Consider the following 16839-nt stretch of genomic DNA (forward strand, 5'->3'; position numbering starts at 1 on the left):
CTCACAGGTCTGTAGTTGCCCGGTTCTCCTCTCGATCCTTTTTTGAAAATTGGCGTGACGTTCGCTATCTTCCAGTCATCTAGTATCTGTCCAGTTCTGATTGTCAGATTGGCGAGTTTTTGCAATAACTCTCCGATTTCAACCTTCAATTCCTTTAAGATTCTCGGGTGAATTCCATCCGGTCCAGGGGATTTGTCACTTTTAAGTAGCCCGTTCTCACGGTGGCCAATCCAGGTCACTAGTACCTAGCTAAAACCCAAGGTGTAGCACTATTCCATGCTACCGATACAGGGCAAGCAGTGGCTTCCCCCGTGTCTTTCTCAATAACAGACTATGGACTTTTCCTCCAGGAACTTGTCCAAACCTTTCTTAAAACCAGCTACGCTATCCGCTCTTACCACATCCTGTAACTTCATTGGGTGTCCTCTAGTCTTTGTAATTTTTGACAGAGTGAAAAATCGACCCACTTGTACCCGTTCTACTCCGCTCAGGATTTTGTAGACTTCAATCTCATATCTCTCTTCAGCCATCTCTTTTCAGTTCTTGTTAGGATCTCGCCATTAAGGGTGTAAGTCTTGCATGGATTTTGGCTGCCCAGGTGCATGACTTTGCATTTTTGGGCATTGAAGCTGAGTTGCCAGGACCTAGACCAGCGCTCCAGTAGGAGTAGGTCGTGCATCATGTTGTCGGACATTGAATTTATGTCTGTTGTGCTTTTGCCCACTACATTGCTTTTGCCCACTACATCGCCAATGACGCCACTACATTGGCGTCATTGGCGAATAATGTTATTTTACCTCGCAGCCCTTCTTCCAAGTCTCTTATAAAGATGTTGAATAGGATCGGGCCCATGACCGAGCCCTGCGGCACTCCACTGATTACCTCCGTCATTTCGGAGGGGGTGCCGTTCACCACTACCCTCTGAAGCCTACCTCCAAGCCAGTTCCCAACCCATTTCGTCAATGTGTCGCCCAATCCTATAGAACTCATCTTGCTCAGCAACCTGCGGTGTGGTACGCTATCGAATGCTTTACTGAAGTCCAGGTATACGATGTCCAGGGACTCCCCAACATCCAGCTTCCTCGTCACCCAGTCAAAGAAGCTGATCAGGTTGGATTGGCAGGATCTCCCCTTAGTAAATCCATGTTGACGGGGATCCCGTAGATTCTCCTCATTCAGGATCGTATCCAATTGGCGTTTGATTAGAGTTTCCATTAGTTTGCACACTATTGATGTGAGACTCACCGGTCTGTAGTTTGCTGTCTCCATCTTGGAGCCTTTCTTGTGGAGTGGAATGACGTTAGCTGTTTTCCAGTCCAAAGGGATGTTACCCGTACTAAGGGAGAGATTGAAGAGCGCAGATAGCGGTTCCGCCAAGACATCACACAACTCCCTGAGCACCCTGGGGTGTAGGTTGTCAGGCCCCATTGCCTTATTAACCTTAAGCTTTGCCAGCTCGCAGTAGACACCGCTGGGTGTAAACTCGAAATTACTAAACGGATCATCTGCATCAACCCTTGTCTGTAGCTGAGGGCCGAGTCCTGGCACCTCACGGGTGAAGACTGAGCAGAAGTATTCATTTAACAGTTGGGCTTTTTCCGAGTCCGCTTCTACATAGTCTTCATCTGGTTTCCTAAGACGTACTATCCCTCCTGAGTTCTTATTTCTGTCACTGATATACCTGAAGAAGGATTTATCTCCTTTCTGGATGTTTTTCACTAGAGACTCCTCCATGCAGAATTTGGCCTCCCTAACTGCTGTTTTGACGGCTTTTGACTTGGCCAGATAGACTTCCCTAGAGTCCTGTTTCCCTGATTGTTTGTAAGAGATGAATGCTTTTTTCTCCTCCTTGAAATCTCCGCAGAGAACTACTGTGGCTTATTGTTCCTTCGCCGTTTACTTACTGATTTAACAAAGCGGTTTGTTGCTTCTTGTATGGTGGCTTTCAAAGTTGACCACATTTCTTCCACATTGTCGGTTTCTGCTTGGCTTTGTAGCGCCTGGTGAACGAAGTCTCCCATTTCTTTGAAGTTTGTGTCCTTGAATTTGAGGACCTTGGTCAGTGTGGTAGATTTAGTGAAACCTTTCCTGAGATTGAACCATACCATGTTGTGGTCACTGGAGGCCAATGTGTCGCTCACCGAGAGCTCTGTGACACTTTCTCCATTGGTAAGTATCAGGTCCAGTATTGCCTGATCCCTTGTTGGTTCCAACACCAGTTGCTTGAGTCTTGCTCCCTTCATAGAGTTTAATAGCCTCCTGCTGCTGCCGGAAGCAGAGGAAAGCGTGTCCCAATCCACATCAGGCATGTTGAAGTCACCTAACAATATTGTGTCCCCACGCAAGGTGATATTCTCTATATCTCCGATTAATTCCATATCTAGGTCATCCTGTTGTCTTGGGGGTCTATATATTACGCCAAGATACAGGTATTTGTCCTTCCCTCTGGCCAAATTTACCCAAAGGGATTCCCCAGTGTAGTGGACATCTGTGATTCTGGTGACCTTAATGTCATCTTTAGTATATAATGCTACACCTCCTCCCATTTTGCCTTCCCTGTCCCGGCGAAGCAAGTTGTAACCCGGTATGACCATGTCCCACCCGTGGGAGTCCGTGAGCCAGGTCTCAGATATCGCCACCACATCCAGGTCGGCATTCCTCATTTCTGTTTCTAATTCCAGGATCTTGTTTCCCAGACTGTGGGCGTTTATGTACAAAGCCCTCCATGTTGTATGTTTGTTACGTCTCAGTGGGGATGTTCCCGCTTGAGCTACTTGGACATCTTTAGCATTATTTGCATGTTTTGTACTTTCCCTAGACCCAGAGTTACAACGTGCACCTATCCCGGACTCCCCAGACCAGAACTACAGTGTGTTCCTATCCCAGACTCGGAAATGTGTGTACCCTGTGGGGGTATTCCCGCTTGGGCTACTTGAACTCCTTTAGTACAATTTGCAATGTGTGTTCTCTCGCTGGACCCAGAATTGCAATGTGTACTCCCCCTAGACCCAGAATTATAATGTGAGCCAACCCCAGACTCGAAAGTGTGTATACTCTCCCCTGACCCAGATAGGTGTTTACTTACCTTAGTCTCAAAAAAGTATTGGCAGCTTAGCTCGCCAGATAGGTTGTTTGTGCCCGTACCCTCCCCCAACTTACCTAGTTTAAAGCCCTGTGTAGTAGGCGGGCTAGACGGTGTCCAAGGACGTTCTTCCCTCTTCTGGTCAGGTGTAACCCGTCTTGTCCCTGTAGTCCTTGCAATGCCTCTCCATGGTGCAAGAACCCAAAGTTCATCTCCTTGCACCATCCCTGCAGCCAGTCGTTTGCCCTCTGGATGCAATCCTCCCTGGCACTGCCCTTGCCCCTTACTGGGAGGATCGAGGAGAAGACTACATGCGCATCCATCCTCCTCAGCTTCTCACCCAAGGCTCTGAAGTCTTCAGGTATGCTCTTCGGGGTGCTCCTGGTGGTGTCGGTTCCGACGTGGATGAGAATCATGGGGAAGTGGTCACGGGGCTTGATGAGTCTGTCCAGGTAAGCGGTTACATCCCGGATCCTGGCCCCTGGCATATAGCAGACCTCTCTTGATTGCAGGTCTGATCTACAAATTGGACCCTCAGTGCCCCTCAGCAGCGAATCCCTGATGACCACCACTCTGCGCTTCTTAGGGGTGGACCGATCTGTTGACTCCGGAACTGGAACCGTCTGCTGAACAACTTCCTGTTCCTCATTGTCAGGACCTTCCTGTAGCAGCTGGTATCTGTTCCTCAGGGTGTTTTGTGGTGTCGATGTAGAGCTGCCCTGTATGTGAGAGAAAGAGACAGAATAAGGTCTTCTGCATTTTCCTGTGGAGGAAGTCACCAGCTGCCAGAAATCAGCGTCCCCAGCCACTTCCTGTATTCCGACGGTTGGTCTCAAGTTTGCAGGTTTGGATGCTTTGGATGTCTCTAGGATGGTCTTGTCAGGTTCCAATCAAGTGGAGCAAACTTCATTCAAGGCAAGGCAAATCATAGGTTGCATATGCAGGAGTTTCGTCAGCCATAAGCCTGAAGTCATTATGCCGTTGTATAGATCCAAGGTGAGGCCCCACCTGGAATACTGTGTGCAATTCTGGAGGCCGCATTACTGTAAGGATGTGCTGAGACTGGAGTCGGTCCAGAAAATGGCCACCTGGATGGGCTCGGGACTCAAGGATCTCCCGTACGAGGAACGGCTGGATAAGTTGCAGCTGTACTCACTCGAGGAACGCAGAGAGAGGGGTGACATGATCGAGACATTCAAGTATCTCACGGGCCGCATCGAGGTGGAAGAAGATATCTTCTTTTTCAAGGGTCCCGCAGCAACAAGGGGGCATCCGTGGAAAATCAGGGGCGGGAAACTACACGGGGACACCAGGAAATTCTTTTTCACTGAAAGGGAGGTTGATCGCTGGAATAGTCTTCCACTTCAGGTTATTGAGGCCAGCAGTGTGCCTGATTTTAAGGCCAAATGGGATAGACACCAATATTCTTCATTTTTTTTTGAAGATGAGAATAAACGTGTGGATAAAGATGAGCCATTTCGTGTAGTGTATCTAGATTTTCATTGGCTTTTGACAAAGTTCCTCATCAGAAACTCCTGAGAAAATTAGAGAGTCATGGGATAGGAGGCAATGTTCTGTTGTGGATTAGGAATTGGTTATTGGGCAGAAAACAGAGGGTAGTGTTAAAATGCCATTTTTCTCAATAGAGGGTAAATAGTGGAGTGTCACAGGGATCTGTACCCACCTCACTCCCCTTTTATTAAGCCCAACAGCACGGGCTGATGCGATAAATACTCCAATGCCATAGGAACTGAATGGATGTCAGAGTATTTGCTGCATGGCTTAATTAAAGGGGGCCTAAATTTGCAGATTTGAACTATTTGCAGATTTGAACTATTCAAAGTTGTTAACACACATGTAGATTGTGAAATGTATTTAAACAACATTTTAAAAATGAATTGCCAAATTCAATGTACAAAATAATTAAAATAAAGAAAACAGAAAAGGAAGTCATGATGGCATTATCAACTGATGATCTTATTTCTTTCTGGCACTGAGTATCGCCAATGTTTACGATTGGCCTAATGTAGGGAGGGTGTTGCTTTTGTTCTTCTATGGATTCTGGCAAGTATTTGATATTCTTTGCCAGATCTGGAAAGATCTTCCATTTTTCATCTGTCTGCAGAGACTGGCTTTATTTAGTTTTTCTAGGTGCATTTATATCTGTCACTTTTTTCCTTTGTTTGTGGTCTCTTACTCTGCATTTTACATAATTACAGAGACAGAGAGAAGATCAAAGGTCCCTAGAGTCCAGCTTTCAACAAGGCAATCCAGGTTGAGAAAACCACCTACATCTGAGCTGATTCTGCCAATAGTGGGAAAAGAATTCTTTCCTGTCTCCAAATCTAGTGATCAGTTCAAAGAAACTTTGTCTGCTGTTTTCCACATTCTTTTTCCTGTAAAGCATTGCCCAATATCTGAACTGCTACTGCTGCTAAGATGTATCAGAATTCTCTTTAGACCAGAGGTGAGCAACCATGGTGTTCAAGGGCCACAACCTGATAACCCTATTTCTTCTGAGCAGAGACTGTCTATTGTATGTTAAAATGGACAGCGCTATGGAAATATTAAATAGTAGTAGTAACCCAGTTGGGTTTTCAAGATTTCCACAAGTAACATGCATGAGATTGATTTACATGTACTGTTTCCATTGTATGCATTAGATCTGATGCATATTTATTGTGAGGTTAGGACAGCCATTGTGGCTAGAGATTTGATCATTAGCATGTAGGTGGCTAGTGAATATGAGGATCTCTTAGTCTCTTGCCTTGTCACTTATGCGAAAGTAACACACCTCACACATCACCTAGATAAGACTTTAGACAGTGCTGGGGAGCAGTCTTTTGTCTTGGTACATATGAGAACCAATGACATAGGAAAATGTGGGAGAGAGGATCTGGAAGTCAAATTTAGACTCTTAGGTAGGTAAACTCCAGGACTCAAGAAACAGACAGAGCTCCAGAGTCTCAATGCATGGATGAGGTGATGGTGCAGGAAGAAGGGTTTTAGATTTGTTAAGAACTGGGTGACATTCTGGAGAAGGGGGAGCCTATTCTGCAAAGATGGGCTCCAACTTAACCAGGGTGGAACCAGGTTGCTGGCGTCAACATTTAAAAAGGAGATAGAGCAGTTTTAAACTAGAAACTGGGGGAAGGCCGACAGTCACTGAATAGTGCCTAATTCAGAATACGGTATCTTGAAACGCTTGTGTACCTTCTATGTAAACAACTTTGAATCCAAAAGGGCTAGCTTGGTTAAAATGACTGAAGAGAGTACAGTAAAAAGATGGATTGTTCTTAAACATCATTCTTTGGAAAATTCTATATACAGGAAATTTGTGGAACCTGCTAAATCATATTTTTGTTTTATCTTTCAGATACTCACATAACATTACAAATTAATTTTCAACCACAAATGAGCCTGTGTGGCTTACATCATATCATGTAGAAAAGAAAAAACAACAAAAACACCACACTCTCTAGTCAATAAATAAACATAAGTGGAGTAATACATAACTTAAGAAAGTATATTCAATAAGATAGTAATATGACTACAGTCAAATATGTTTAAATTGAATATAGCTGTATTTCAATTTTCCATTTCTAGACCAAAAATACCTTTCAGTTCAATGCGGTGTACAGAAAATAATAAATGAAACTGTACAATAACAGTGATCTACACAATGTGTTTTGATGGTATGTAAGCTGACTGAAAACTTCCACTTAAAGGAGAAAAAAAAACCTCAGACCCCCTCTCCATATGTTTTTAGGCAATCAATACCTGCCAATTGAATGGGATTTCTTTAATCATCGGTCATTAAAAAATCCCTCCTTGTAATTTATCTGAAAGGTCCTGATCCCGGCGGGACCCATTTCACCATGAGCTTCTTCAGGGAATCAGAAATAATTCTGTCATTCATGAAAACTGATAAATGATAAGACAGACAGAGAATCAAGGTTATATGAAGGTGCTCACTCAGGATGTACATGAAGGAGCATGACCTGCAAGAGTATTTAAAGACTCTACCTAATGACTTCACTTCCGGGTGGGAAGCATCTGAAGCAGGATACTGGCTAGATGGACTGTTGGTTTGACTGACAATGGCTATTCTTATGTTCTTATGACTTTAAAAGTGCTATTCTGCTGCTGTCTTGTGAGTTGTATTAGTGCCATGCTGCTGTTCCCTAGGCATACTTCTCATTTGCCTAGTAGTAGGGCCAGCCTGTGTAATTTCTGTTTCTCTCATTATAATTATAGAAAGTATGGAAAGAGACATGGTAAAGTGGGATTTTATTTGTCAAGATTATTTGAAGAGTGGTGTACTGTTTTCTCATTGTTTTATAGTGTTACCGTATTTTTGGTGTGTATTGATTTAACAACTCAGAATTGTAGATAGAATGGTTATATATCAAGCAAAATAAATATGGCTTCAGCTACATAAGGGTTTTTTCTTAATCTGTGGCCCTTATTTAAATGACTTTAGATGACCAAAACTATTTTAAATTGAGGCAGAGCAAAGTTGTCTATTTGCAGTGAATTCTGCCACTCAATGAATAACGTTGGCATTTATTTCCAGATAAATTAGCCTTGGATTAGAGCCTTCCTATATTTCAGTTTGCTGAACATCTGGATAACTTTCAAGGTATATTTTATCCTCAAATATCAAGTTTTAAGTTTAATTAAAAATTTGATTAAATCGCAATATCAAGTTTCAAAGCGAAGTAAAATTTATATAAAAAATTGGGGGAGGGGACAAACAACACTTAAAGTTGAATACAGAGACAAACATATACAAAAGGTGAGTGGGGAACTACAATAAATTAAGGAAAAAACCCAATCTACTTGGGTTACTCCACAATCTCTTCCAAAACATATTCCCAGTCCATAGTCTGCTGGTGAGATAGACATTGGACGGTAGCATGGATTGCTGCTACTATTTGGTTTTTTGCCAGGTACTTGTGACTTGGATTAGCTCTGCCATGACAGGATATTGGACTAGATGGACCATTGGTCTGACCCAGTAGGGCTATTCTACCTAAATACAGCTGAAAGTGGATGTAGAGCTGTATTGAGTGAGAGCAATTTTTAAAAGGCAGTTTTAACCTCATAAATGATTACAGTATTTACCCATGCAAACACTTCATGTACTTGAAGCTACTGCTGAAAAGGAGCCACTAAATTCAAATCCTTTTCTCTTCTCTTCTTTTATTTAAATTGCTCTAAAAATTGACCTCTAAAATCTGTACTTCTTTTCCCATTGGGGTCTAACACTCTGGATGAACTTTCTACAAATGTAACTTTGAAAATAGCTCCCAAACCATCAAACCTACCATACCAAAGAGACCCTAAAGTAGACATGGGCAACTCCGGTCCTCGAGGGCTGGAATCCAATCGGGTTTTCAGGATTTCCCCAATGAATATGCATGAGATCTATCTGCATGCACTGCTTTAAATGCATATTCATTGGGGAAATTCTGAAAACCCGATTGGATTCCAGCCCTCGAGGACCGGAGTTGCCCATGTCTGCCCTAAAGCAGCAATACATCTACTGGCAAAACTGCTAAAGGAGAGCTGAAGAGTAGCTTTAACCAGAATCCATAGAAGGTTCCAATAAATGTAAGAAACTGAAGAACGGATCATCAGGAGACCCATATGCAGCTCATTCACGTGAAGAATGAATATAGCACAAAGAGAAGATTCCTCAATCACAGCCAATGGAGATGTCACACTGATGCGCCTAAATCATGAACACACCACGAGAGCAGATTTCAGTATGTTTTTGGGTATTTATAGACCACTATTCCATACATCATCATAGTGGTTTACATAGTGCTAAACAAAAATGAAAAGAACGCCATAATCAATAGAAAAGTAAAATACAAAGAAAATAATAATAATTTACAAAGTAAATTCTAATTAAAATAAAAAATAGAAAAAAAGATTATAAAACTTAAAAAATACAATTGTAAAAATCAGCGACTGCAAATCTTTTCCCCAACAGCGCTTAGATTGATTCACCTAAAGCAGGGGTGGGCAACTCCAGTCCTCGAGGGCCAGAATCCAGTTGAGTTTTCAGGATTTTCCCAATGAATATGCATGAGATCTATTTGTATGCACTGCTTTCAATGCATATTCATTGGGAAAATCCTGAAAACCTGACTGGATTCCGGCCGTCGAGGACCACAGTTGTCCACCCCTGACCTAAACTAAACTAAACCTTAGGTTTGTATACCGCGCCATCTCCGCAAGCGCAGAGCTCGGCACAGTTTACAGAGTTAAGAGGAAAGGAACTACAATGAAAGGATATAGGAGAGGGGACTAAGAAGATGGAGAGATGACCTAAAGCATCAAGGATAGCTGAAGAGGTGCCTTATCTCCATCAAAATTCCACGTAGGTGTTACATGACAGGTAGATCAGATGTTCTTCTGAGTCCCATGTATTGATACTCAGAAACCCCGAAACCCTGCGCAAACTACCTAGGCTAGGGGAAAGTTTTACAAACAGGGTTGTGGTCAGCATGAAAAGTCATCCAATATTAAGGAATAAAGTTGAAAGAAAAGGCAGTGGCTATTTGGAAATGGAGTGTCATTTGGATTCGTTTCAAATGAGTTCCTGCTACAAACGCCTCAATTGCATCGACACAATTACAGTAGATTTTAGCCTCAAATGTCCAGAGTCTCAACTTGATGGCTGCATTTTAATGCTGCAGTGTTTCTCTTAAACCCGTTTTGACAGAGCAACATTGTATCTGTGCTGAAGCTATAAAAATGGTACTACACACAGTAGACCCCCTTCCCATCTCTCGGGACCCGAGCAACTGCCCCTCCCTCTCATTACGGAGGGCTTTTTTCAATTCGGTTCTCTCCTGCCCCATCTATTTCACACTAAAAGGCTCTTTCTTCCTCCACCCCTCCTTCTTTCCTTCCTCCCTCTCTCTCTCACAAACGCACATACACTAAGGAACTCTTTCCGTCCCTCCCCTGCTTCCAACCCTCTCAAGGGGGCTCTTTGCCTCTCGCTCCCCTCCCCACCCCAATTCCCTCTCTTTTCCCTTCTTTGCTGACGTCATGTGGCTCATTTCGGTCCCTGCAACAGCCAAAGCAAAGACTCCAGAGGTAGAACTGAGTCAGGTCAGAACCGAGCCCAGCCGAAGCAAGACGAAACAGAGCGCTCAGAGTTCGTCAAGCCCAATCCGAAGCACATACAACTCCAGGTATGGGAGCCGGAACCGGGCCCAGCCTGGTCCTGAAACGAGGAAAACAGGAGCCTGGGACAAAAACTTAACCGAACCGAATGCAAAGACAGGCAAGAAAAGAAAAGGCGAAATTTAAAGGCTGACACCGAGCGGAACAGAATTGAACCAGCCGCGGCCAGATTTCAAGCTTCTGCCGACACCGGGTCAAGCGCAAGGGATCCAGTGGAATCCGAACCGCAGTAAGAAGTCGGGGTACCGATAAGGACTCCCGAAACCCAAGGGCCAAACATCCAGGATAAATCACTTCCCCTCAAACCATTTTCTCCTGCCAAGGTAGACTCTCCTCTCTCTTCATAACTGTCTTTCCTCCCATTTGTACCCCCCCTCTCCCCTCTCCCCCCTCCCCGGTTTGGGCATTCCTATCTCCATCAGGTGTTCTTTTCCTCACTACATCATTCAACTTCTCTCTTCTCTAATCAGCTCCCATTCTCCATAATTAATTCTGTCTTCTCTCATTTATCTATCACTTTTTAACCATCCTTCATTTCTTTCTTTTCCCGTCTTCATCACTCCTTTTTTCTTCTGTCTGGAGTCATCACTCTTCTAACCTGTCTCTCTTCTCTTTGCTCACCTATATCTATCACTGTCTCTAATCATCCTTTCTGATACAGATCTAGCCCCTTCTCCACATCATGCTATCCTCCATTTTAGCACATCCATCAATATCTCTATCCTCTCTATCTTAAGTGTGGTTAAAGCTCCAGCCTCAGCACCCTGAGGTTGTGGGTTCAAACCCACACTGCTCCTCGTGACCCTGGGCAAGTCACTCAATCCCCCAATTGCCCCAGGTACGTTAGATAGAGGGAAAACTGCTCGAGTACCTGAATAAACCCATGTAAACCGTTCTGAGCTTCCCTGGGAGAAAGAACGGTATAGAAAATTGAAGAAATAAGAATCAAATAAATAACTCTGTTCCATCCATTCTCTCTCTCTCTCCATTGTTAACTCTTTCTCTAATATCTACATTTACCCTCATCAAATCTACATCCAGCCCAACTTCAACATCTTCATGTTCCTTACCATCTTCATCATTAACTCTATAATTTCTACCTTCATATATTTATTACTATCTCTATCACTGACTTTCTCCATTTTTGACCCCTGCTTTATTTCTCACTTTCATTTCTCTTCTCATTTCTACATCGCCATTGCTCTCTCTAATCATTTTTGTCCCCCCTGTCTCTTTCCACATCTTTCCTTCCCATAACCATACACCTCTCTACATCTAGTTTTCTCCAGCTTTTTCTGTTTCCCTCTTTCCTGTTCTTAGTTTATTTTCTTCTCTTTTCAAGCTTTCATCTCTCTCCTCCAATCCCTCCAACATGTTTGCTGTTCTCTTTAGATTCCTAACTTTTCCAAGTACTATACTCTTTTCTCTCAAACTGTAAAGGTGTCAAGGTTTCTTTAACAAATTGATCTCTTTCCTTACTACATTACAACTTCTCTAATCCTTTGATCCTTTTCTGTTCTTCTTTGTTATTCCTTTACAACTACTTTTATCATTAACCTTTTTTCATTCTTCTCTCCATAACATTCAAACTCTAATTTACTGCCTTCTGTTCTTGCCAATTCTATCACCCTCCAATCCGTTACAATCCTCTGCATCCTCCTGTTTCTCCCAGTCTAAGATAAAGTTCCAAATGCTGTTTTCTAGTAAAGTTATAGGATTTTATTTAAAACAATTCACTTAATTCTGTTTCCTGCTTCTGCTATTGCCTCAGAAACATTCCTAATCATCCTACATATGACCTACCAAAATATAATCCATTCTGCCAGAATCAAAGAGGAGAAGATGCAGGCATTTTCTCCATGGAGACATGGCTAGTAGGTTCCTTGTCAGTCGGATGCTGGCAGCTTCTAAAAGGCTAACCAGACGATTTCTCTTCCTCTTCACCCTGTCCCTATCTTGCACCTATCTCTGCTATTGCCTCATCTTCTGCTGTGACTCAATCATGGAAAACCCAAGTTATGAAGGCTACAGGTGCATTCTTAATCAAAATGTTGGGGGCAAGAAGCTGCTTCAGAAATCTCCTCCCTGCAATGCAGCTGTAGATCACAAGGAAACTCAGATTAACATCCATAGTCCAGCATCCAGGCTCATCAGACTGGTTCCTCCAGAGGACAGCTGGACTGAGAGGAACTTCAGTTACATTCATGAAGATGTTTCAGGACAAGAGACCAGCAACAATACAGGAATGCCCAAATTTGGTAGGAAGAAACTTCCACATACCATCATAGCTGGAGTGAAAAAAGGGGGTACTAGAGCAGTTCTGGAGTTTATCCGAGTACATCCTGATGTCAGAGCAATGGGCACGGAACCTCACTTCTTTGACAGGAACTATGATAAAGGGCTAGATTGGTATAGGTAAGATAATTATTATATTTAGCACTTAAACTCCTCCCCCAACAATTTATAGAAAAAGTAAAATGATTTTAATAACAATTAAGGGAAAAATAACAGTGTACTCTGCACAGACTGCTTGTGTGGATATCATTGACCAGAGCAGAAACTGCATGCGTTCATCATTACTCGCTCTCCCAGGTTCACTGTCTCTCTCTGCCTGCTAGTGGCTCTTTGCCTCTGTCCTGTGTGTACTTAGCTATGTCGGTCAGTCTTTTTTCTCTCATGTGTCCGATATCATTGCCATCATTGTTCTACAGCAGGTGTTACTGAGTTAGAAGAAACGTGATATCTCATGTCCTCAATATCTAACATCGAGTCTTGTTTTAAAATCCAGAAATGGAAAGCAGAAGTGCACAAGTCAATAATGCTGTAAAATCCTGAAGCCAGTGAAACACTCATTAATCTATAGTAGCCATTGAAAGGTACTTTGTGAGGCACAGATATTTCCGACATGAGACACAGCAGAGCTTAGTGTTGCCTTGTTGTCTTTAGAATACAGTTAAGGAGGAAAGGCATTAAAATCAATAAATACTTTACGCACCAACTTTGCTGTCACTGCCCCTTCTCTTTGGAATTTACTGCCTATACATCTCCGTAACGAATCAGATATAAAACAATTTAAAATAGAATTAAAAACATTTCTATTCCGAGACGCTTTTTGTTAAACGCCCTTTTTTTTTTTTTGACAATCTTTTTACCCAACCTACTGTTTTAGCCTTTATGACTTACCTATCCTATATTTATTGTAGTTCTTCCCCATCTGTCCTTTTGTTGCTGTATGTTTGTGTAAGTCACTTGTCTTCCCTGTTTTAATATGTTTAACCTGTTTTTGTGTAATTTTATTATGTTAACCGCTTAGAAATTGGATTAAGCGGTCAAACAAATTTTTAATAAACTTGAAACTTGACTGTGAGTAGCAGAATATTGATTACCATCTAGGCACTGTATTTTCCTTTGTTTGATTGCTTAGGATATAAACTTTTTAACTGATGAAAAGTGACAATGGTAGGAGAACCAAAAAATGCAAAAGTACCAGAGAAGCAGCTGCTGCAGAGGGAGATATTTGATACTTTACAGATCAATCAAAAAAAATGGAGACATCTTGTTATTGTTTCTGTGAAGTATTGAAAGACCTTCAGGGATGAATGCTCCTCCCAGGAACACTTCCTGATACACCATCATCTTCAGAAACCCCATGAGAGGATGCAGAGATACCTTAGGGCAGAACCTGGTTCAAGTCAAATTCTATTAAGCCTAACATCCTGGCTTCAACAATGGCCACTTCAAGTCCACATACCCAGCAGCATTTACAAATTCTCATGTACAATAGCTTTCCCCATATTGCCATAGCAGTCTGCCCATCACTGGTCCTAATGCCATCCAAACAAACTCTTGCCTATCCTGATCCATCTTGCCGCATACGGAACCCAGACTGTAGAAGTCCATCCAGTGGCAGAGGGTTGGTTGGGCTCCCATAAGTTGAAAACTAATAAAGATAAAACTATGGTTTTTATGGTTGGGACTAGTGCTGCCCGAGTTTCAATTTGATTTTTTAAAAAATCGGCCTCCCGATTTGATGACCGACCCTCCCCCCCCCCTGTGCCTTCCTAAAGCAGGAGCAGCAGTGCTGCCTCTTGCTGGCCGTCCGCTGCCACTCCTGCTTGAGGAGGGAGGGTCAGTCGGAAAGGCCTGCATGTTCCCCCAGCTTCTCCTGAAGCTAATACAGCAGCCTGCAGGATAACTGGTAGACAACAATCTTGGTTAGGTAAATGTATTCAGCAAGGTAAGTTATCCTATTGCAGTTTTCAGAAATTAATTAAGACCACTTTGTTCAATAAGTTTATTACTTAGTGAGTTTTATTATTGACATTCTATTTTACAAATATTTATAATTTTTTTTTACTGTATTATTGTATTTCCACTAGAACTTTTGGTTATGGTGGTATAAAAGAATAAAGTTATTATTATAGCAATCCCTGCAGCTTCCATCGTCCTCAGCAGCACGTTCCCTCTGCCGCAATCCTGCCCCTGACATCAGAAGAAGGGCGGGACCATAGCAGAGAGAATGTGCCACTGAGGACAACAAGTTTCAAGTCAAGTTTATTTTTAACTTAATGAATCGCTTATTAAATTTTACTAAGCGATGTACAAATTAAAACAAATAAAATATCATTTACATCAAAATAATCAGTAAATTATATGGGTTAAACGGACTGACATACAAACTTACAGATACATATGGAAAAGAAGGGCTGAACTACAATTATTATTATTAGGTAAAGGAGAGGACATAAATGGTAAAAACAATAGGAAAAAGGGAGGGGTAAAAAGTTGGGGGTTGGTTTTTTTTTTCCATTTCGTTATTCTTTTCCTTAGAAAGAAAAGAGAGAGAGAGAGAGAAAAAAAAAAAAAGTAAACATTAAATATATTTATAAATTAAAAGCGGCTTTAAAAAGAAAGCTCTTCAGTTTGCCTTTAAAATGGTTTAACTCATTTTCATCTCTAAGATACTGGGGTAAGGTGTTCCATAATTGTGGAGCCATTACAGAAAAAATGTCATGACGATGGGTTCCAATAATTTTCAGTGAGGGAACTACTATAAGTTTTTGGCTAATGGACCTAAGGGAACGAGATATCCTATGCGGAATGAGTAATTTATTAATAAATTGAAGCTCATTTGAGGATAGAGTTTTAAAGATTAAAAGTAAGATTTTAAACGTAATACGATGACTGACGGGGAGCCAATGGGATTCGATCAAAAGTGGTGTAACATGATCATATTTTTTCCGGTTATGTAGGCTGCCGTATTAGCTTAAGGTAAAAGCGGGGAAGCTGGGGGAACATGCAGGCTTGTGGGGGGATCAGGCTTTCGCGGCGGGGAGGGGGGGGGGCAGTATAACACATTTGCTATACTCTTATGTTGAAGAATGAGAGATGCCTGCCAGGCCTGTGCAGAGGGAGGAAGAGGAAGGGGCAGGGGCAAGAAGAGTAAGAGAGGGGAGGGGATATGCCAGACCTGAAGTGATGTGAAGGGAAGAGAGAGACCAAACCAAAAAGAGGGGGAGGAAAGCAGAGGAGAGGTGCTGGACTAATGGAGAGAGAAATACAAGACTACAAGGGGAAGGTACAAGAGGGACAGATACTGCTCCAAAGTAGGTGAGCAGGTTACAGGATGGCAGGAGAGTTAGTAGGAGAAAGCCTGTACCTGGGGAAGGGAATAAAGGAGGTAAGGAAGAAAGAAGAAGCTGGATATGGGGGAGAGATAAGATGCTGAACATGGAGGGAGCATAGGAACAGGGACACAAGGAGGACAGTACTGGAGAGGAGAATAGGGACAGGGACACAGAAGAGAGATGCTGGATATGATAGATAAGGGATTCAGAGGGAGGATGGATGGTGGACAGGGGAAGCTGGGGAAACATGCAGGCCTAGGGGGGTGCCCTGATGTAGAAGTACACAGAGGGAGGGAAGGGGTTCAAAGAGACATGCATATACTGGACTGGGGGGAGGGAGGGGGAAAAATTAATGGTCTAAAAACAGAGGAGAGGGATAGAGATAGACAATGGAATTTAGTGAGGAAAGGAACAGAAAGGGAGAGAAGTTGGACACAAGGGATGGGGTGTAGGGGGGTTGGGGCTAGAGATACTGGATATGAGGGTAGTTGGGAAGAGAAAGGGAGAGCTGGTGGACCCTGGGATGGTGGAGAAGGAGGGAGAGATGATGGATAAAAGTGTAGTTGAGAAAAGGAGAGATGGTGGATCTGGGGATGGTGGGGTCTATAGCTGCAGGGAGATGGAGGTGAAAAAAAGGAAAGATACCAGACCTCCGGGGGAGGGAAGGGAAACAGAAGGGGAGGACAGAGATGGAAGATGGGTGGTTAGCACGGAGAAAAAAGAAAGAAGGAGACCTGGCAAGCAAGTTATCAGAAGACAACCAGAGCCTGGGACCAACAAGATTTGAATAATGACCAGACAACCAAAGGTAGAAAAAATAATTTTATTTTCTGTTTTGTGATTACAATATGTCAGATTTGAAATGTGTATCCTTCCAGTGCTGGGGTTAGACTGCGAACGTGAGATAGGATTTAACAGAGAGAG

General features: G+C 42.7%; 2 protein-coding genes across 2 annotated transcripts in view; one reads left to right on the forward strand and one right to left on the reverse strand.

The window, feature by feature from the left end:
- The window catches only part of USP31 (ubiquitin specific peptidase 31), a 377558-nt gene that overhangs the window by 18936 nt on the left and 341783 nt on the right, over window positions 1-16839 (reverse strand). The window lies entirely within an intron of this gene.
- The window catches only part of LOC117345550 (heparan sulfate glucosamine 3-O-sulfotransferase 2-like), a 44479-nt gene continuing 39795 nt past the window's right edge, over window positions 12156-16839 (forward strand). The window contains exon 1 of the mRNA XM_033914361.1: window positions 12156-12703. Within this exon, the coding sequence (XP_033770252.1) occupies window positions 12156-12703 (548 nt within the window). The remainder of the gene's footprint in view (window positions 12704-16839) is intronic.

The sequence above is a fragment of the Geotrypetes seraphini genome, chromosome 11, assembly GCF_902459505.1.
Source record: "Geotrypetes seraphini chromosome 11, aGeoSer1.1, whole genome shotgun sequence".
In the NCBI taxonomy this organism is placed as follows: Eukaryota; Metazoa; Chordata; class Amphibia; order Gymnophiona; family Dermophiidae; genus Geotrypetes; species Geotrypetes seraphini.